Source organism: Lagopus leucura, unplaced genomic scaffold, assembly GCF_019238085.1.
Source record: "Lagopus leucura isolate 7727_CA_CO unplaced genomic scaffold, USGS_WTPT01 Super-Scaffold_100022, whole genome shotgun sequence".
NCBI classification, from domain to species: Eukaryota; Metazoa; Chordata; class Aves; order Galliformes; family Phasianidae; genus Lagopus; species Lagopus leucura.
The window spans coordinates 1925723-1948999 of NW_024962275.1; the positions used below are offsets into that span (position 1 = coordinate 1925723).

At 46.3% G+C, this 23277-nt stretch overlaps 1 protein-coding gene across 3 annotated transcripts in view; it reads right to left on the reverse strand.

Annotated features, from left to right (window-relative positions):
* The window catches only part of LOC122184078 (DAB2 interacting protein), a 125303-nt gene that overhangs the window by 89603 nt on the left and 12423 nt on the right, over positions 1 to 23277 (reverse strand). For all 3 annotated transcript variants that reach the window (XM_042878617.1, XM_042878618.1, XM_042878616.1), the window contains exons 2-3: positions 20131 to 20234; positions 84 to 202 (exon numbers count right to left, since the gene is read on the reverse strand). In XM_042878617.1, the coding sequence (XP_042734551.1) occupies positions 84 to 202; positions 20131 to 20234 (223 nt within the window). The remainder of the gene's footprint in view (positions 1 to 83; positions 203 to 20130; positions 20235 to 23277) is intronic.

Consider the following 23277-nt stretch of genomic DNA (forward strand, 5'->3'; position numbering starts at 1 on the left):
CATCCCATCCCATCCCATCCCATCCCATCCCATCCCATCCCATCCCATCCCATCCCATCCCATCCCGAGGAACGGCCGCTCACCTCTCATTGTCCACGCTCCTGAAGCCAGGTAAGATGTGCCGGAAGCTGCTGTTCCTATCGAGCTTCGGTTGGCTCTTTGTCCTTTTGATGGAGCCTTTAAGCCGGCGGCTGAGGAACCCCTGCGGGGTGAGACAAGAATACTAAATATTAAGAGAAGCTGGAGCCCCGGCCTGCTGCCCGGCTGCGATCCCCGCGCTCTGCGCCCCGTGCTCAGCCCGGCCGGGCGCTGCGGCGGCGCGGGGCTCCGGGGCCGCCGTTACCGTGGCAACCATCGGCTCACATCAAAATCCTGTCGGAGAGACGAGGCGAGCGCACCGGAGGGAGGCAGGGGGAGGTCGGAGCGCCTGCACCACCCGCCCTGGGCAACAACTTCCCGCCCGGACGAGCCTCCCACCCCTCCCCGCCGGCACACTTGGCCCCGGGCGCGGTCGGTACCCGCGCAGCCCCGCAGTGCGCGTCCCCGGGAGCGGCGGGCGGCACCTGTGCGGGAGGAGCACCGCACTGCTTTCTGTGCGGGAGGGCGAGTCATGGAGTCACGGATCCCGCACTGCTCCGCTGCAACGCTGCCGCGAAACGTTTAATGGGAAATCTCGCAGCTGTGTCTTTTTTTTTTTTTTTTTTGTCAGGAGTTAATGTCCGACGTAACCTGAACGTTACATTTAATCCCTTGGCTAAATAAGGCAGTAAAAATATAACGCTGCTGTGGTGCCCAGCATTTACAGCAGAGAACAACCTGCGTGGGTCAGGCACGGCGGGCAGAGCGGGCGGCGCTGGGAACACGAGTGGCGCTTTGGCAGCAGAGCCGAAAGCGGCATCCCTTCATGTGCTGTCAAACCCGGGCAGCAAATGAGGCCGATCCCCAGGTCAGCCCTCACGGCCCGAGGTCCCGCACGTATCCCCTCCATTCCGTCCCCAGGAGACGGAGTGAGATACCCACTGCAAAAAGCGCTGATTTTGACGGACGTATGGGAAGGAGGGAGCAGCGGACACCTTCCCACGGGCAGTTCTGCAGCCTCACCCTCCATCCCCGAGCCCAGGGCAGCTCCTCCCGGCAGCCTCCAGCGGCGGCCATAGGCCAGATGCCCTTTAGCAGCTCCCTTTTATAACCGATATCCTTCACATGTTTTGCAGGAGAATAATCGCAGCCTGCCTTCTATCCATTCTGCCATTTGCTCGTGCTATTTAAATGCTCCTTCCCCACCCAGCACATTCACAGGGCACATCCTGTCCTCCTCGGGTTGCGGGCTGCCCTGGGGCGTCTGTGCGGCACTTGTGGAAGTGACCTCCCTGTAAGTGCAGCAGGAATTTCAGACATGCATATATCCAGAGGTGCTTTGCATTCATTAAGCACCACTTCTACAGGTGAGGTACATAACACAACTCCACGTGAGCTGAGCCCTACCCTGGGAGCTGCCTGCACGCGGCCATAGCATGATGCACAGTGCAGGCTGCTGCGTCTCACACCAACAGAATGCAAGCAGCACCAAAGGCCGTCCCAAGAAATACCATCAGAGAATGGTGTTTGTGTGGTATAGAGAAACATCACAAAGTGCAGAAAGAGGGATCAGCGTGGCTCCGAAACAGCACATCTGGGGATGATCTCCTCCAGTGCTCAGTCCGTTGCCAAGCTGTTTTTTGCTGCGCTGTGTCCTCAGCCAGCATCATCCTCAGCCATCAGCCCTTCGTGCTCCTGTCCTGGCCAGGTCAGGCTGCTGGCTGCCTGCTAGGAGCCCTGCCAAAGCACCAAGAACAAAAACAACAACGTGCACCTGCCCATTATTTCCCTCATGCCACTGCTGAGTGCTTGCTGCCTACGTGCCAGTCCTTAGCAGGGTCAGCACAGCTGGGTCACAGCATTATTGAGGACTTGTTAAAATCCCCAACTCAGGAAGGGAATTGAGAAGGAAAAACACAACGACTGTCTGTGAGGAATGATGGCTGCTTTCTTTCACTATCTTATAATGTCTCATCTCGACAACTGTTAGATGATTCGTGCAGGATCTGGAAATTAGAATTTAGGGTTGCAATAAGACATTACTTTCCTTCTGTTTCGCATTGTTTTTACGTTCATTGCTACCAGAAGGAGATCACACTCTGCCATTTTCAGTTTTCATTGCTAGCTTCATTTGGGAGAACGAGATGTCAGGCTTTTTAATGCTGACAAATTACAATGCTGTAGCAATACTGTGCACCTCCATTGTGCGTGCCAGAGAGCAGGAACTGCCTCCCATAATTTTTAGATGGGGTAAGAAAAAAAAAAATAGAAAGAGGAGCTCGCTTGCCACAAAGACAACAGAGAGAGAATCTGACCTGGGGTGTGACTGCCGTGCTTTCCTGGTGAGATCATAAATGCATCATCCATTTCTTCTTCATTTATGACTTTAAGGACCATCTGATTCTGATCTCCAGATGAATGAGGCTAATCCTACCCTGCTAGAATCGCCTGCTCCTCTAGCCTTGCTGCATTCTTGTGACTTCCATTAATTTACGTCTTTAAGCCCTTTATGTTACATGTTCTTAAATTCTTGTAAGTGTTTACTGTGAGCTGTCTAGGGCAGGACTGTGTCTTCCAACGTGTGGGGAGCAACTAGCACTAGAAAAAATTAGAACACTAACTTGGAAGTTTTCATTGAGAAGAAGTTAATAGACTGTGCTAAGCGACAACAAATAGAAATGTGAAGAGCCAGAGAATCCCTTCAGGCGTTACAAGGGCAGCCAAGCACTGGAGGTGCTCCATCCATCCGCCTGCAGCCGGGCAGGGCAGAGAGAGCAGGCTGCTGTGTGCTGTGCTGTGAGCTGAGCACCTCTGCGCTCCTCCAGAACCAGCGCAGTCTGCACAAATGGGGATAACGCTTCTCCTTCCTTTAGTACAGACTTGCCTTTGTTTTCAAGTTCTGCTAGAATACAAGGAAGGGAATCTCAGGCCCCTTCCACCTTCCTTGTAGGCATGGGGCACAAGTAAATAACGAAATACCTTCTTGGGAACAAACAGCTGCCAACTGTACCACACAGCCTAACTTCTGTGCACGATGAGATCTTTCAGTGGAGAGGAGGTGACCACTGTGGTCAAGAACAGTACCACACAAACCTGTGCAGGAGTGTGGAAGTTATCTGGGCATCAAAGCCCACACAGAACTCAACGAGCACGATAGGAAAGAGAGGAGCAGAGCTCTCACAGTGCAGCCAAGTGCTTTCACTTTTTAAGAGCAAGGGCCTTGCTTTTCTTGTTCTGCTTCTGCAGTTTGGACTCCGACATCCTCAAGCCCAGAACACAATTGCTCTAATCAGAAGAGTTGGCTGAAATTGTAATAAGACACAAAGAAAGAAGGCAAAACAAATCCTTTTGAGGAATTGCTTAATCACAGATGCCGTTATTTGAGTTGGAACAGGACACCCACAACTCAAAGCAGGACAATTAAGTCTGTTGTGACTTGGGGTTTTTTGGACATATTTGGACAAACCCAAACTCTGACTTTGTGACAGATGGCAGAAGGTGAGATTTTCATTTGCATTCTTCCTTCGTATCAAACTTGGCATTTCCAATTACTTGAGCCCCTGAAAGAACATTTGATTATATCAAAATATCTGAATATGTTGAGCATTCTAATACTTTTAAAGCATGTGTATATAAGCTGCTCAGAGCTGCACACCCGTGAGAAGCAGGAGCTGCGTGCTTCCATGGGCGCTGGGCCAAGGATGAGCAAACTGGGAGGAAAAGAGAAGGGAGGGCTGCTACGCTGAGTGCAGCACTGAGGATGGCAAAGTCTTGCCTGCCTCTCGAGCTCCTGTTTTATTAAGTATAAAGTAACTCCACAAGTCTCATGTATCTGAGCATTAATGTTCACTTGCAGTGGACCCACATGACAACGTTTTAAAGGCAAAAAGTCAGCGCCATGGAAACACAATATATGTGAAATTAAGAAAAACAACAACACATGTCGATAAATCCAACTGAATGCTTCCAGAGTGCCTTTGTTTGGAAGAGTCCTGGCGCCTGGCAGGATTTTCCAAGCACAACAACTGAGCACAAGGCAGACAGGGCACGTATGGGCAAAGCCAGGGAGCGTGGAGGGGCTGCTGATGGGGCACTGCAGAAGCAGACAGAAGTCCTTCTTAATGCTCTTATCCAAAGACCAGGCAGAGCAAACGCCGTAAAGACGCATCGCAGGAAGCAGTGAACAGATGGGGCTATTTTTATCCTTCTTCCATCGCTTTCTGTTTCGGTTGAAGTGAAGCTCAACTGGAGGGGCCTTGAGAGCACATCCGAATATTTGTTTGCTACTCATAGCAATGAAATTGCCACAAACAAGTATTTGTGCACGTATAACTGTGTGATGGGGTATTCTATATTAGGCTGTTTCTGTACGTCGAGGATACATTTAGTATAAAACTGGGTATAAAACTGGGGGCAAATCTTTTCTACTGATCCAGTCTTTTTTTAATCTTTCTATTTTTTTAATACCAAACTTCTTTAGGTCTGGAATCTTTTTTTGCTGGTCTTGCTCAGCATCCATCACAGCCCACGGAATTACCCTTTTAGTGAGGCTCCATGGATGGATAATTTGTACTTGCATTTGTGATCCAAGAAGAACCTTGCCAATGCTAATGTCTTATTATGGCCATAAATGTACAACAAAAGTGAGTTTACCTGTTTCTACAGTTACCCCATGTTAGGCTCAGCTTTCAAGATAAAAGGAAGGTTTTTTCAGATGGCATTTGATATTGTTCATTACCAGGTAAAGACACTTAAGTGCACATCTCCTCCATTCTCTTTGTAGAGCATGACTGCATTAAACTACTACAAGGGCCATAAAAAGCTGAGGGGGAGTTCAGGCATCAAATGTGTTTCCTGGAAGCCCGAGAACTGAAGTAATCCACTGAGTGGTCTCCTGGCATTGATACAAGAAAGGAGGGAATTTCATGTACAGCACTGACCTTTACGGATCAAATATTTTGTATTTGTTCAGAGGCATGTGCCTGTAAGTGTACGGATCCTTTCAAACACTTCATCTGTAATTTATTTCTGTCCTGTCTTTTGATTTGAACTTGCAAGTTAGACGTTATTTTCCTATCACCCAGTTCTCCTCCTGTCAGGTGCCACGAAGGGCTCTATTCAGGAGGTGGCACACACAGGGCTGCCATAGGGTCTCTTTGCACTCGGGCACATGGAGTGCAGGAGCTGCTCAGCCACAGTGTCATTTGAAGCAGGACAACAGCAGACCCATGAGAATCCCTGAATTAACCTTAAGCAGGTAAGTTGTTGCAGGTTTATCCATCGACGTACCCACACTCCGGTTACATGACAAAGAACAGCCTGTTCCAGTTGATAAAGCTTGCCTAATATGCAACCCCCAAGGAAAGGGCAAGGAAACTTAACAGGAAAACCAAATTGGTTTATTATCTCTTGGTCCCGAAACTCACACAGATTAACGTGTCTCACCCTCTGTGTTCAGAGGGGGCTAAAGGTGCATCTTTGTTCAAGTGGGTGAGAAGCCCCTCAATGTACCTTTCCCTGTTTTATTTCAGAAACCTCAGGGCCCATCCCAGCCATCCTGTGAGCTCCTATGGAAACACCCAGCTGCCAGCAACCTCCTGTCTGACACTAAGCAAGATCCATCCATGAGCCACTGGCTTGCTCTGACCGATGGTACTTTCAAGAATTGCTCCACAGGGATAGGAAAGCCCCTTGGAGACACAAGCATCTTGGATATATAAAAAGGAAAATAACAAAAAAAAAAAACCAAAAAAAACCCAGCTACAAGAATATTGTGTGCACAGCAACTGCAATAAAAGCTCAAATCGCATCGCTCCACGTGCTGTGGGCAGATGTCTTTGGGCATCCAGAGTTTGAGAATAAATACAGAGATACAGTACATAACACTCATGAGGGCACGTCAGTGAGCCAGGCCAGAAATCAGCCCAGGAATGTGAGAAACAACCCATGTTGGTAAGTGCTGCTTAGCAACACTGCCCTTCTATGGCAAAAGATTAATCACATTTGCAGTGTCACTGGAAATACTTAGTTCTGTCCATTTGAAAAATCAGATGGAGATGTGTTGAAGTCCCAGAGGTTACCAAAGGGACAGCATGGGTTTGTCTAGGTCATACAAACTGAAATTATATCAAATGAGAGGCACTGAAGGTTAATTAAAATTATGGCAAATCTAATACACGCAAGTATCAGCACATCACAGATAGAAGAAGCAGTAACTTCAACACACAACATCTCATCTTTTGTCCATCTCTGGTCAACAAAGGATTGCTGCTAATGTTCTATTCTTGTACAGATTTTACCTTTCTTGTTGAAAATATCCTGGTCACAGTTCTTCTCCCACTGCCCTGGAGAGAGAACGCCGCAGCCTGGCAGCTCCCAGCCCACACCTCTTCTCTCAGATCTTTTCTCCTGACATTCAGCTGGAAGTTGCTTTGCAGAATTTCACTCTGTTCTTTTCTGCTCTTTTCTATCAGGCAGAGACTGAAACTCCCAGCCAGCACACGCCTTTGGTCCTTGAGGAGAGAACTATCAAAACGTTCAGCAAGCCAAAAGGTTACATTCTGGTAATGCAACCAGAAACTGGGAATGCCTGCATCAGGACTAATGACACCTGCAGTGTCCACAAGGAACAGCAGTGCAGTAACAGTCAGTGCAGGAATGCAACTGCCAAAAAGGATCTTGCACACAGCTGCAATTCAACTGCCATTGCTATTCAGGGATCAGCCAGTTCTTCAGTTTGGATTCTTTTGTTCTCCCATTAAAACAAAACCACACTACTCTGGATTATTTGTTCACATTTCCATAATTATCATACTGTCAACACTTCATATCCAACCCAGACACATAAATATTCCGTAGGAAGGTGGAAGAAGGGTAATTGAGCAATCAGGGATGAATGATGCAGAAACAGAGATACAAGCAGAATGCAAGTAACCTTGAAGAACAAAAACAGTTATTTACCTGAAGAGAAGAGCTACAAGAAACAGACTGCCTAGGTGAAACCAAGCAAGGATGTCACCTGGGGGAGAAATTCAACAGCATAAAACAGTTTCCTTATTTAACTGGTACAATGCAATCAGCCATCCAAGAGGAGAGACTGCTCATAAACAAAACTCCTTTGCCTGTTCTTTAGTAGGAACAACCCTGACAGAGGCAGAACACATCCCGTGAGGTGCTAAGCACTGCCAGCATCCCATGGGAACAGAAGTGACACCAGGTGCTGCTGTGCTGGAGCTGTTTCCCTTCTTCCCTTCTCTGCCTGGAGAAGCCCTGAGTCCTGTGGGTAGGGATGCAGTTTCACTCCTCAAACTGTCACTAACTAAAACAAGCTCACTATCTCAGTTTAGGCCTTGAAAATGTTTTTTTTTTTATTCTTAAAAACTCAAAGCTGAGGTACTTAAATTGATTTACTGCACATAAATCTTGACTCTGAAAGCCACTCAGAATGGCCGGCTGTCACATACACACCAAGCTGCATTCTGGTAATTGCCAAACCAATACTGAAATGGCTTCTTTCTAATGCACCCTCGTGTTGATGCAGGCAGGACCTCTGAACGGACGGCTGCAGGCTGCACGCATTTGTGGAACCTCACATGTGAGGCTGTACGAGCTGAGCGATCACCCTGTCTGCAGTTTAGGAATGGCCATTCTCATCTCATGCAGAATGGTGGGCATGCCTGTGATTCTTCTGGACACGGCTTCTCAAAAAGCACAGCCACCACAGGCCTGGCATCCAACGCATTGCCAAGGAAGCACCCAGATTTCCAGCAGATACCCAACACCAGGTGGAAAGCCGCAGGTAAAAGCTGACTTCTGGACTCCTGAAATATCCCACAGCAATTTTCTATGCGTTTTTTTAAAGACTCATCCTCTCTGGACTAGCCCTGTGAGAGCTGAAGTGGCTGCAAACAGAACCCCCAACTCCGGGAGGTACACAGCTGAACTGCCATTAAACATTGGGAACATTTCCAGCGAGCTCAGAGACTTCACTTGCTTATGATATGGGGAGTTTTAAGTATTCGACTTTCATTAAATGCAATAAGGTTCAGAGTTACCCTCTTCCATGCACTGCATGCGCAGGAGATTTATTTTACAATGGAAAGCAACAGATTCCAATCTGGTAAATATTTCTGAAAGCTCAGATACAGAGAGAATGAGTGCCTTTTAGACTACAAGGAATAACCCCCAGCTGACACAAAATTATTCACACTCCCATAAATTCAAACTTTTACAATACTTTTAGTAGCTCAGTAATGACTTAAACACTCGGTATCGGCCGTGAATCATTACATTCATTCTGGTTTTAAAGTATAAGTAGCCATTTCAGTACAGATAAAATAAAGAATTTATAGCACATGGTAGGGCTGTATACTGGGATGCTTGGTGATCCCATTCAGGCATGAGAAACAGCCAAACTCTGCAAAGATTGACGGTTTCTGTCACTCAGACCTTTCACAGGGGGCATCCAAGCAAAAACACCTGCAGGTCTGTGGCACCTGCAGCCCGAGGGGAGTAGGCAGCACAGCCCCAGCAGCTCCTTCTGGTGGGGCACAGGGAGCACAGCTTTCAAGGCACACGTGTGCAAGTGATTTGCTGCACCGACTGCGTGGCAGATAAGCAACAAAGCCAGGATTACTTCTCAGGAATGCTTCATCCCCACGCCAGTGCTCTGGTTACTCAAATACATTGCCTCATGTTACAGCGGGTATCAGAGCTCCCCAAAATGAGCAATAAACATATGAGAGATGAGAAAGCCGCCTCTGTAAATCTATTTACATCGATGTTATCTTTTAAAGCCCACTTTTGCTATATGATACAGAATAAAATGCTTCACGAGTGTGTTTTATACATGCGTGCCCTACTTTGATTTATGGCCGAAGAGCAGCACACGGACATCACACTCTATCTGTCTAGTTATCAGGTTCCTTCCACTCCCTTCCATTTGAAATCTTCTGGGTAGAGCAAATACTGGAAGGGTAACCTCATTTTCCACAGTTTTGAAGACCAACTCTCAGTCTCCACAATGGTAAATGCACTGCATTTGCATTGACAAATTCTGTGTGTTTTTAATAACACATTTCCTACAAAGCCAGCTGCTAGACCTATGCAGTTTAAAAAGCAGTTGGTAGATAATATGTTTAGAATAAAAAAAAATATTATTATCTTTTGAAGGTAGAGATTCATTGTGCAATTTTGCAGTAAAAGTCACTCGTTTAAAAATGAAACTCATGCTTCATGCAGATGTTCTCAGTTCAAAGACTTCCACCACATTTCTGAAACTTAAATTGGAGCATTTGTATTCAGCAATAATTACATCTGCAATCAAACAAAGACACTGGGTTATGTGAAGGTTCAGTGAATACCTCCTGTAACTCAGACAGGACGTCAGTCTTGCATTTGTCCTGTGCTACCTCTCCAGACACCTTAATTTCCAGACATCACAGTTAAGATGATGCTTGTTTGCCCCAACCTCACAACTTAAGAAAATTTGTTGAGTGTTTCAGTTTGATTCACCTTCTGCTTACAGCTCTGTGAAAAGGAGAAACATTACAACAGGGGAATAAATACATCCCACATGATGGCTACAGAAGCACGTGGACCTTGATTTCTAAAGGTTTTCTGCTCATACTGACACATGGATCAGATAGTTCTTTTACATGAGATAGCCTCAGACAGCCAATAATAATTAGGATGGGGTAGAAAACTTTTTTCTGTAATTGAAACCATACCCAAAGAAATGGACAACTTCAGGTGGTTTTATACATGGGCAAAGTAGTTCACAACACCTCCAAGCCCTTCCCAGTTACAACAGGACTGGAGCCCAGAAGCACACAACCCATAGGCTGCAGCTGAAGTTTCTTCCTGCCCCCTCTGAGCAAAACAAAGGAGGGAAGCTGACAGCTGTTCCACTTTTTCAGAGGAAATCACAAATAATCACTCATCAATTTAAATTCAAATGAAAACCAATCCAAGACTCCTTTCTATTTTGCCTGCATTTACTCATTTCTTTTTCCTCCTAAGCTTGTACCTTAACCTTCAGGCTAAGGCAGTGAAGAAGGAGATGGGACATAGCAGGACTCGCCACTGATGTTTCTTAGGATGCCCATCTGGAAAGCTGCCGGAGATATAAAACAAAAAAAATGTATCCTTGAAGAACTGGAGATATAAATTATGGTCACTGTTGCTTTATACCCCTGCAAAACAGTACAGCAGGCACTGCGAGCAGCACCGCCGCGTTGGGGTCTTAGCAGATTATTTCTTGCCTGATTACCAGCAGTAGATTCACTATCTTTAAAGCAGAACTTTGTCACCCAGCAAGAAATTTCAGTTCTATCAGGCAGATTTAATTCTCCTTCATTTCTTAACTCTTTTGAGTCCTGCTAATTATCGAGGGATGCTGCATTCAGTGTCTGACACGAGGAAGCACTGCAGGCTGAGCCACAGCTCTGAGCCAGTTGCACAGCCTCCCCTTGTTCCCATCGAGGTCCCCATCTGCCTCCAATGTCACCAACACTCACATTACTATTTGCACATCTTTATGAATGTCTGGATTAGACCAGGAAGTACGAATCACCAGCAAAGCAGATGGCCACCTTTTAGGCTGTTCTTCTGAGGGGGGACTACAGCGGGGGGATGTGATCGGGCAGCTGGGGGGACAGAAGGGAGGAGAGCAGGGCAGGCAGGGCCAGGTTATGCTGAGCACTGCAAGTCCCATTCTGCAGAACATCACACATAACTACAGCGAGCTACTTAGGAAATAAAGATATGATTAGTTCTGGAGCTCATTTCCTTAGTGCTTTGAAGAGTGTTGCAGGTAAGATGTGATCCACTGTAATTATGGAGGACAATAAAGATGGGAAAGCTCCTGGCAGAGCTCCAGCGCCCAGGAGCACCGCAGCACCTCGGGGATGGCTCTGCAGCCTCTGCCATCTCTCTCCAGTCTCTCTTGATGCCTGAGCCATGGCTACTCTGCCCTCCAGGAAAGAAAGCAAGTGGGGAGAACAACCACGATCTGCTCCTTATCAGCGGCAGTGCTGGGGAACAGCGGCAGCGTGGAGGAGAAAGTGAATCTTGTTTCCATGGCAACTGAAGTTTGAAAAAAGTATATAGAAATCAATGTCATCTGAGCACGTATGTTTCTGTGCAGCCCCACAGCAATAAGAAGTTATTCAGCTGCCAGTACCATGAGATCATGTCACTGTGAGACTGTCCAGATCAGACCCGCGGCTCCAAGCGGCCACGAGGGGCTCGGAACTGCAGAGTCAGAGCCTGAGGAAGCAGCCTGTGTCCAGCAGTGTCCAGCAGCACTGCCTGCGATCTGGAGGGGAAGAAGCCTCCATAAGAACCCACCAATGATCCGCCCTTGCAGCCCTGCTCAAAGGCAGTGCCCTGAGCTCCTGCAGGCCTGGGGAGCCCTGCTCAGCCATTGCCACGGACAGGGCAGCTCCCGTGGGACTGCACACATCTGATCTGCCGTGGCATCAAAGCTCTGATCAGAATATGCAGACAATATGGGAACCATTTACCACAGAGAAAATCTGGGAAAGGATGGCTCAAAATATGGTGTGGTTACAGTTACTGAGGTGTTCAGTCTAGGAAAAAAATCTGTTTCAGAAATTAAGCTCAAACTTGGAAATTGTTTAATGAGAACTACTCAGGGATAACTGTGGCAATGAAAACGTTTCTGTTAATTCCATTACAATCAATTTCATATCTAAGTTAGTGTGTAATATCCATGAGACAAAGCAATACGTGTTTCCAAATGGAAAAAAATTCAGATTAAGGTCCTCATCAGATGGACACTCGTGGCCACTGGGGCCCTCGAAGCACCAATTCCTTGCACTGTTTGACTTGTTTTCTGAAGGCACGACTTCAGCACTACTGAAAGTGGGGAAACTGAATGTGTTTATTACCCTGCCCTTTATATCTGCAGTACAATTCTTTAGCTGTGACCCAGAAACAAGTTAAAGGGGCACTGTCAAGTTGTATATTTAAATGCTGCTTTCCTCGGTGCCACCAGCAATCTGAGAGGTTTAAAGAAAGCAAAACTTTGGTTTTTTACTCTTAACTTTTCATTCATTCCATTGGAGTGAGGCTACTCAGATGAATCTTCCCACAGCCCATTAATGAGCACAGGGTGTTTGCATTTGGATTTCCAGGAAGTGGGTTAAAATACAATAAAAAAACATTTGGTAGTAATTTTGAAATGAGCAAGAGCTAATTTCTTCTGTTCAAATCAGCCTTTGGAAGACTGTAAAGAATTGATGCTGGTAGATCGGCAGAGAATCCAAAGAGAGCTCCAGGTTGTTGCTCTTTGTGGGTAAAATTCAAACAATTTCAACAGAACAGAATAGAGCAGGATGCTTGAGCAGATAGCAAACTGTGAAATTGCCACAAACAAAGCAACAGACAGTGTAAGTACAGCCCTCTGGACAGCTTCAATAGTTTTCACCATTTTAAGTCATGCCTTGAACTGCTCCGCACGAAAGATGGCCAGCAGCATTACTGTGCAGTCCCAACTCTTTTACACAGATTATGAAAGATGGGGAAAGTCATATAATCCTTCCAGACCTTAGTTTCCCCATTTAGTTTAAGGCATTATGATAATTTGCAACCCCACAGTGACTGCAAGCTTGAATTCATTGAGATTGGCAGAACACTTTAACAGCCTCAGATGAAAGGTGCTACAGAAGTGCCAACTACTATCACTGTAATTATCATTCAATATACACTGATCAAAAGAATGAAATGTGAATTAGCATTTCCTATTAGCCCTACTTACAGCCTAAATGTTGAATATTCCTCCCATGGGTTCCCTCCATGAAAACATACAGAAGTGCTGGTATTTCTCGTGCTACTCCAACAGGAGTGCTGGAGGGGCGCAGGAAGGGGATCTGCCACCACTGTCGATTAAATGAGAGGGTCTGACTGCCTTCAGGAGCTGACCAGACTCTACCAATCCTTTTTGCACAAAGCATCAAATGTGTGCTGGCAGTGCCAGCTCCTCTTGCGTCCTGCTTGCCGCACACAGCAGCAGAGCTGGCCTTGCTGCGGTCCGTACAGACTTGGCTGTGCAGCCATGTCACTTTGATGGCAACCACAAGCAGGCCAAACCATGCCCCACAAACCTAAAATTGGATTAGTAGTGTTTTTAAAGGAAAGCAGCCTCAGTGTGTGAATTAAGCCGTCGATGAGCCCCATGCCTCCTCCTTTCTGTACAGCTGTCCTTCAGACAGCTGCAGGCTCTAAAAAGAGACCTTGCTGGAACATACGCAGTTCAAAAAGGAAAAAAAATCCATACTCTGCCTTGCCGGGTCCTTTTAGTGAAGCAGGTCACAGCACACCTTTTATCCCACCGTTCCTGACTCCTGCTTGATGCACACAATAAATCCGCAGCAGTTTGAAGGGCAGCTCAGTGCTGCAGCCTGACAATGCCACGGATCTGGAGCAATGCTGCCTCCCAGAACTCCCCCAGCTGGAACCGCTGTGTTTACATAGAAAATCTGCAGCACTCCAGCTCAGATTCAAATCGCTTAAAGCGATCTGTTTCACTTCCCAATTGCTGTGCTAGCACTAAGCACCCCCAACTGGAATTTGTCCCATGTCTCATAAAGCACACACAGTACTTAAAGACCAGAGATTTACATTACTTGTGAGATTTACATGAGTGGTGTGACTTAAAAATAAGAGGGAAGGCAGCAATTTTAATAGCAGGCAATTAAAAAGTAGGTAACGGGGTGCTGACACCAATGGTAGGAAAGGCCATCACATCTGCCCCACAGCAATGATGTGGAGGCCAGAAAACCACTTACTCCTTTTCATATGACAGCATCAACATGGAGGAGAACATCTGATTCCCTTAAAACCAGAGGATGATTCAGAGAAGCAATTAGGAGCAGCTGAACAGTGGCTAACACCAGGACAGGGAATTAGAAATGAAGGAATTCACCTCAGGACACGTTTCCTGGCTTTGCTGCGTGGTCATATTTAAGGTAGGTAACTTTCCTCCAGCTTTCCCAGCTGCAAAATGTGAGCACTAATAGGCAGCCACCTGAGCGGAGAGCCTGGCAGTGCATCAGCCACAGGCGTTGGGAGCACAAAGTCTGCGTGCTCATACTGTACCTGACAGAAACAAATCTGACAGTGAAGCAGCGCTCCTAATTTTTGCAAAACATTGCCAGTGAGACGAGAAATAACTGCAAATGCTCAAGATGACCTCATTTTTCTTCTGATCCCTGAACTGCTCAGCAACTCAAAGCTCCCAAGCATGTCCCGTTCCTCAGTGTCGGAGCTGACAGATACATTCTCAAAGTCATTTGCATACTTCTTGCTGCCTCTAACGCTGGTTATCCAAATTCAGTTGCAGTTGACAGTTTAATGATAATAGCTTTCTGTTTATATATCGCCTGTGATAATGTTCCTATTCTCCTTAAATTCAGTCCCCGTAAAAGGGTGCTCTAATGTATGCAGCCACAGACCAAAATGATAGTAATTTTCCCTTCCAGTTGGAATGGTTTAGTAAACAATTACATTTCAATTAAAGACGGGCTGTTCGTGCCGAGGGAAGCACCATTCAGCTCTTTACAAAATGCAGGAAGATACATTTGCCAAAGTCAAACCATTAGAACACCATTTATGTGACTGCTTTTGAAAAAAAATATTGGGAATGAAATGGAAAAGAGTGCATATGATGTGCTGGGAAAACTTGGGAAAAGTCCTTTGGTCTGCCACTGACAGCAGTTGGAACTGGGATCTCTTTATTTCAGATTACTCAGTGCAGTGGTAGCAGGGTCACTCGCTTTCATCTCTCCAGGAGTTTCCATTTACTGGTATGCCATTAGTGCTTAATACTTCATTTATCAAGGATTAAAAGCAGGATAGATGGAGGAATGCCATAAGCGTAGCTTCTAATGTATCACTGTAAATTCAGCTGTGTACTCAACCCAAGCAGAAAGAAAACCTCTAAGAAAACACATTAACATTAGAAGCAGAGGTAAAACCTAGAAAGATTTCCTATTTCTTTGTGGCTCCAGTGCCTCACTACAGCAAGCTGCATGCTGGGCACACTTAGTGCCCGATTTGCTGGGGGCAACCAGCCTGGCACGGGGCTTGGAATGATGAGATCTTTCAGGTCCCTTCCAACCTAATCCATTCTGCAATGATTTGCAGCAAAGCAGCATCCAGGCCCACATCCCATCTGGGAAGCACAGAGAGCAGCTCCTGCTCCAAGGCGTCACATCCAAAGAGCAGAACAGCAGACAGTAACAAGATGAATGACCATGAGAAGACGTGGAGCTGTCAGTTACCTTCACAACTACTGATGACAGTGGTGGAATTTGTGCACACCACCAGGTTTGGAAACTTCTGCGAGAAATGTCTCCTCTCTGATCCAATTTACACAACTCCATGGATGGATTCTGTGGGTTTTGTGGCCAGTGTGCCTTCAACTCCAAGAAGCACAGACACGTTTTCTGATATCATGGAAAGCAGATGATTGATGCTGGACTTGAGGATTAAAGGGCAGAGAGAAGAAAATTCTAAACCCCATTCAGCGTTTTGGGGGCAAGAAAGCACAGATGGTTCATCAAACACAGCACTGTAAGAAAGGCAGTGCCATTTTCTGCCTGCTCACAGCACTCAGAATATTCAGACTGCACATCATATTAACCCATTCTGTTAAGAGGGAAGCGCCTCGCACAATCAGTGAGCAAGAATAATAGCAGGAAATCCTTCTGGTTCCCTGGTTCCATCGCCGAGTGCCCCTTTTGCACAAGCGGTGCCAGTTGGGGCTCCTGCTCGGCTGGGAAATGCGCGAGCCCCGTAAACGAGGCTTGAAGAAAAGCAGTCGACAGATGGCAGCACTCCAATGGAAAGTCTCGCCACCTCTCCCTGCCCGTCGTTTCCCTGCGGGACGCACGGAGTGCATGCAGGCTTTATCAGCCGGTGGAGTTTCTCATCTCCTGGTCGCTGCGTTTGGCAAAATACAACACAGATTTCAGGTTAATCCATTTCAAACGTAAAGCTATTTGAATGCCGTGCAGAGCAGCTAATGCCTCTCCTTACTCTTGTAACAAGTGAATGGTTTCAACGGCAGGACTTCAGCCTCCTCCCTTGGAGGAGCCCTTGGTCGCGGTGCTGCCCGCAGCTCTGGAGCACTATCAGCTGCATCCAAACACCCCGTCAGGGCAGCAGCTCCAGGTCACTACCAAGAACTGACATCTCGTGCTAAGTTATGCCTTCTGCCTTTCTGTCCTCAGATACTGACTTCTATCAAAGCCCTTATCTATTAGGTCTGCTCACTCAAGAGGCAGAATCGTGCCAAACGGGGAGGGGCCCAGAAGACACTTCACTCTCAGTGTCTCTTGCTAAGATGTGTGTGTGGACAGGGTCAGTCTCTTCAATCAGTGTTGCCAGGTACAACACAACAAATCCAAGAATGTTCTTGCTTGCATTTGGGTTTGATACTGACACGCACCACATCTGCTGCTCCCAGGCACTGCTGCAGCAGAAAGGTTCCAGCTAATCCACACAAAGCACTGTATAGCTGTCGATGTGAATTACATTCCTAGTTTTCCAATCAGATTTAGAACAAAACTGAATTCTGAACTAATGCTCAGAGCAGCTTCAGAATCGGCAGCTGCAGATGAGAGTTACTTGGATTAAAGACTTGGCTTCATTAGACTGCATCAGATCCTACAAAGCTCTGATGGCACCGAAGTTCAGCAAGATAGGTTTAAATGGAATATAATTATTTTACAACTTGAGATGACTAAGATTAAGGGTGTTCCTGTAACGTTTAATAAGCTCTATTAAAAATTCTCGATGAGGAAGGAATAAGAACAGATCACACAGAGCTGTTCACATACTGAGATGTTAAAAACGTAAGGCTTGATTTTCAAGGTTATATTTTAGGACTTGAAAAACTCGTATAAGCTGTTGTTTTCCAAAGTTGCCTCAAAAAATGTAACACCCAATTAACCATAACTTGCCTGGCAAACTTCAGAGTGGGAAGAGAGTGATTCCACTATAGATTGCTTCAATACTGCTTGCAGTTTTTAACTGAGAGAAAGCAACTGGGAGTGCAACACCATCAAAATAGCTGAATGCAACGGCTCCTGAACTTAGCAGTCCCTTGGAGACCAGCGCAGAAGGATGGAGATGTCAGGGAAGAACAATCAGCTATAAAATATGAAAAGCCTACAACATCAAAACCTACAGCAGAAGGCTCAAAAGTAATAATCCCATTACCACTAAACTACAGCACTAATTACTATTCCCAGTGGCTGGAGTGGACTGACTGCTAATGCTCCTGTCTGGTTAATGAAGGAAGGTGAGGGAGAATATTTCTTAAGTCAGACATATGCTGAGATCTGGGCAGCCATAAAAACTATGTACGTAATGAAGCCATTCATATTAATGGCAATAACATTCGGAGGGCTGAGCAGAAACAGAAATGAGATGATAGTGCATAGTAGCTGAGAGGAGATAAATGCTACGTATTATCCATCTGATGATTGCCCTTACTTAATCCATACTGAATAACCCAGCCAGTCAGAGGGAGCAACCACATCCCAGACAGGCTGGCTCACTACCATGAGCGGACCTGCTTAACCCTGGGAATAACTCCCCCAAAAACATGAAGCAGGAGGCACGTCCTTGGAACAGAAATAAGCAGCATTTGATTTTCACTGACTACAAATGCACTAAGAAAAATGCTACCAGGTCCACAGTCTTTTGAAGAATCCAGATTTTGCCATCCTTCTTTGCCTCTTTCACCGCTAGTACAGTGTTTAAGGTTCAAAGATGCTCATTTACGGAGGCAGACTCTGTGGAACAAAAGACACAAAGCAAAAGCATGTCTATTCAGTTAGCTTCACTGTGTTCCTGCTTGCTGCGCTCAGAGGATCAGAACATTTATAACTGGCAATCAATTCAGACAGATTATGGCTTGTGGAACAAGGGGTTAGAGACAAAAACTTAGTTTCTCTGCTGGCACTGGAACACGACGCACCTTGTTTAGCAGGAAGGCGATGCCACAAGGGGAGCCAGAGCTAAGGACACTCTGTGTTTTGCCCTGCTTGAACTGGGAAGTGCTGGGAGAACAACTTTCATCAGCTCTAAAAGAAGAAAACCAAACACACCCCTACAGCAAATCTCTTATTGTTTTTCTGTTTCATTATCTTCAGTATTTGCTGTGTACCATACACACCTTCCCAACAGAGCTCAGCTCCTGCCATCCACTCACTGCCTTCAGCACTTCTTCCCATCTCATTTAGCAAACAGGTCAGCTCCAAACCCCTCCTCCTTACATATTCAACATGCGTTTGGATACTGTGCCTACAGAATATAAACACTGGAGAGAATGTTGTGCAGTCACTAACTCACAACTTGCAGAACTAAAATAAACTCCTTATGCAAACCACTGGCAGTGATTCATTCCCAGTACCAGTGTTCTCAGGTGAACTGGGTGTGCTCAGGCTTTTTTTTTAGATTGCACCATTGTCTTTCCTTTGAAATTCTGGTTTTACTCACCTCAGTTTGTTATGAAGCAGCTGAGCCTGTAAGTAGGTGTGGTTTGCAGAGGAAACATATAAACACACATCAGACAAACCAGCTCCAAGACCACTGGCCTTGTCTCTAAATGAAAATATCTGTGCTCAGGCTTATTATCCACATTCAGCAGATGTTTCCCCCTCAAAACTATAACCTCCTGGCGGCCGTGGCCATCACTCATACTCAGCTCATCTGTAAGGCACGATACTTATTCTTAAAAATTGATGAATGCATTTCCCTTACTTTTAATGGAGTTTACCTCCAACTCTTACCCAAAAGACCTTGGTGTCTTCAACTGATTACAAAACTTCAGCCTCCCAACGGGCCGTTTCATTGACTACAGATGTGTTGGGGCCAATGATGCATTAAAAGCAAATCAGCCACTCGCAGCTCCAACTTCAGTGCCTGCTTTCTGGGAAGTGTTCTGATCCCATCACTGTGCCTCAGTGTACTCCTCTGAGCATACTCCTAAATTAAATAATTACTTGGATTTGATATTATCAGTTAGATAAATAATCCTTGCAGAAATTAAGGCGATCCATTCTAGAAGCCTATGTAATACCTGCAGGATGTTAGAGGGGGAGCACTGATACACGTCGCTGTGCACGTTCTGACTAAAGAAGACTTTTAACTCAGTCCAGAGCTGATCTCTGAGGCATGACAGGGCCTAAAAATCTCTAAAGCTGTGAGCCAGCCTGCACAGCCCAACTTACAGCAGAGCAGACAGGCAGGAAGTGCAGAGCTCTGTGGTTGGACTCCCTCCTCTTTCAGATTCTGCAGTGAAACTCTTGGCAATAACTCTGACCTAGGCACATGTTAGACCTAGGGCTCAGCAACAACAGCTCCCTTGGTCAGCCACTAACTGACTTCTTTGTGTCTTCGGCTCCCTTATTTGTAATGGACGCAGTAGTTCCCTTCCCCACAGAGTTCAAAGACCCGGTTTGTTCTGTTTGTGTTTGGTATCACTGCTACTCATGTTAGTGGTGCTGCTCTTTTCCACTCCCCAATGACTTCCCATTCTTTACCTACTGTTATCACAACAAAACAGCAATGTTAGCAGAGAACTGCAAAACAAAACGATTGAAGAAATGCAAAACAGAGAATGGCTCCTCCTGGCTCCTGCTAGGAGAGGATAACAGTTTCTGGGGAGCCATCAGCCTGGCAGGCTCTTTGTATAGAAGCTTCTGTGGAAGGATGAGGATGTAAGGTACAGTTTCAGAGTGGGGAGTACATCTATGAATAAAGTGCATGACCCAAGGATTCACAAATGAAACCTCACTGGGAAAATCTTTCAAATGGAACAACTCACCCAAACCTGCTCTGGATTCTAATACAAATCTAGTTGCTTTACAAAGAAACATTTTACAGCTGCTTGTCGCTGACATTATCCAACAATACCATGTGTACTCAATAAGAGGTAGCCAAGCTGTTCCGTGTACAGCACCGCCTCGACTCCCGGGCTGAGTGAATCCTCCTCCCTTGCGGCAGGCAGACACTCACCGTGACGCGGAAGGGCGTTGTGGCTGCAGGCTCCATGGTGGGGTTCCGCTCCGCCACCCCGCTGGGCATCGTGCGCCTCTGCCCACACCTCTCGGGGGGGGACTCTGTGGATGGCAGAGGAGACAAAGGAGAATTACAACACATAAGCGCAGGAATGGCAGCAGGCCGCGCAAAATGCAGCTCCTTGCTTTGAGGTGCCCTTGCAAATGAGCCAGCGCCACCATCGCGTTTCCTGCAGCCGCCCAGAACAATGTTCAATCAGCAAGACTTTCACCTCCAACAATTAGCATTTTTTACAAAAGCGTAACCTTCAGATGATGCCTGACAGGTTGGCATTATCGTTATTTCCTGTCTGCAGATGAGTAAACAGAAAACACAGCCAGCTGAGCGACAATTATATGCAAAGTACAGATGCTTGTACATGTGGACGTCATACTCCCAAGGGAAACTGCTGATGGGGTTACAGGCACAGGGTGTTTCAGTTCTCTAATTCCTCCAGAGATTTCCTCTTGACCACTTTTGAAGGACAGTATGGATTTGTAACCAATTTATTTACTAAACAATACGGAATCCAAGCAAAGGCAACAGTAAATTAGCAGTTATTTCAGAGTGACACCAAAGAGCTCCTTTTTCCCACAGCTGTTCCTTTTTCAAAAAATTGGAGAGCACAAAAACGCCCACACAAAAAGGAGCTGACGTAAACTTGGGGAACTCATTCTAACACAGTTTCACGCACAACAGGAATGCCCACGAATGACATCATTACTATGGATCCTGGGAATGAGTAGCCCGTAGAATACCTGCTGCACAGGGAAATCTGACGGCAGAGGCTGCTAAAGGGAGGCTTCTACAAATCAGTGTGCAAAGAAATCTAAAGATGGAACAGCCTGTCCTTCAGATTGTCTCAGACAATTATATTCTCATAACTAATAGTACTTAGAGGCTGTTTGTTTGCCAGTTCTCAGCCTCTGCCATTTGCAATTCGCTGCAATCAGGTCTTGGCAAGGAATGCTGTCCCCTTAGCAAGGCCTTCCCCTTGCCAAGGTCTGCTGTCACCCAGGTTCTGTAAGAAACAATCAATAGCTGCAATTCCACTCAACAGTTCCTGAGAAGTACCCTTAGCTACTGCAAAGGGACAGACTGCAGATTCCTACTGCAGACTGGATGGGTGCTCAGTGTCATCTTCCTTGGTTGGCAATCCCACCTGTATTTCCTCACCAGTCACCCTGCAACCTCCCCAAGAGCCCAACAGCCAAAGTCAGCCAGCTCAGTGCTTTCACAACTCCTGGCCAAGCCCTCTGATTGCTTCGTTACTTTCTCTGCAGAATGCTGCACTTTGAATCTCAAGGAACAACCAAGTCCTTTGGTACCTCCTCTTTCCATATTCAGGCTCCCAGTGCCTCCCTTTGAACAGTGGCCTTTTAGGGGCTGTCATAAAGGAGCAACTGGAATACAGAACTTTGGAAGTGAGTTCAAGACGACAAGATGACCAACGAAGCTGCTTTGCATTTTCTTGATGACCAGACCAATAAATACCGTATAAAGCACTTCTCATATGCATGGCTGGAAAACAGGAATGATGGGATTATGTGAGAAGCAGCTGCAGGTCAGAGCTGGGCCTCCTGCACGGGACAAGGATGGGCAGTTTTGCACAGCACTGCCTTCCCTGCTGTGGGATGTCAGAGCACAGCACAGCTTTCTGCTGCTGCAAACTCTCAGTCTGCTTCCTCCTCTTGCCACACAGGTCAGACCTCCTCAGAAGAAAGGACAGTGTGTTATGACCCAGGGCTGATTAATACCTGGCTCTAATGTCACTGCACTGAAGTCACAAACTGTTCTCTTAAATCATTACTCTGTGATTACAATCTGCCCAAAGCTGGCTGGCACAACTCCGACCCAGAGCAAAGCGCAGAGGTGGGTCAGCAGCAATGCCTCTTGTTGTTCTCAAGCTTACAGTCACAGTTCCATGCTAGCCTTATATAAGCACTGTGGGGATCACTGGAGGAGACACATTACAAAACTCTTTATAAGAAACCAGAAATAACTAGAAGGAGGACTGGGTGTGGAGGGAATTGTTTGTTTCAAAGGGAAATTGTTTATTTTAAAGAGAAGTAAAAGCGGTATGCAAGTAAATTAGCATCTCCTTACTAGCAGAAATACACAGCAGAGCAGTTTTTGCTCACTGACAAGTAAGGATACGTACAGGTTGAAGCAGCCCTTTTCTGGTGAGAAGAAAGGTCCCAACCAGGCTGCCATGCATGCAGAGTAGAGCAGAGGAGCAGCAATGGGAGCTGTGAGGCAGCGATAACAAACCGCTGTGTATCCACCAGGAGCAGACAAAGAAATGTCTTAATTTAGAGCAGACGTTTATGTTAGCCACTGGAAGAAGTCTTCTCCTGATGCAGATAGTAATACATTGGAATTGACCATCTATGTACATTTAAGCCTATCCCAAACCTCAGTGGGCCAGAGCTCTCCTGGTGATGCCATGCTCAGCACACAGAGCTCCTTCCCCAGGCACAGAGCTGGCAGGTGCTGCTCTCAGGCACTCCTTTATTTTCTGTGATTTCTGGCAGATTTGCACTCGTGCACAAGGTGAGCCAGCTACAGAGATCAGGTTCAGCATCTGCCGTTTCCAGGAGCGCTGACTATTAGCAGACAACATCCTCACCAGCCACTGAATTTCTCTGTTAGCCAAGTAGTATCCCTCAGCTCACTGAAATTCCAGGATTATACCTTCTATTTGTCCGCTTATTTGCTCTAGATTTGATCTGACCTGGGGATTTACCAGGCGCTATCTCAGGATGCTATTTGCTGACACAAAGTCCTCAATTTGTTATGAACTGAAAACCTCCAAACCTCTCCTTCATGAGACAGAGACCCAAAACCCCTGGAGTCGTCCTCACGAGATGAGGATGATAGTGCAGCAGGAGGGCTGTGTGGAGCAGTTCTGGGGGCACGGCGAGGAGCCCCTGCAGTGCTGCCATTTCCACCACCTACAGCACTGCCCCAATAAAGGACAGCATAAATACAGATGAGCAGTAAGACGTCTCATTGCAGTTGGACAGCTGGGTCCACCTAAGCGTATTTTCTGGTCTAGAAGCTCTTGGAAATCTCAGTATGAGACTGGAAATGGTTCATAGGTTG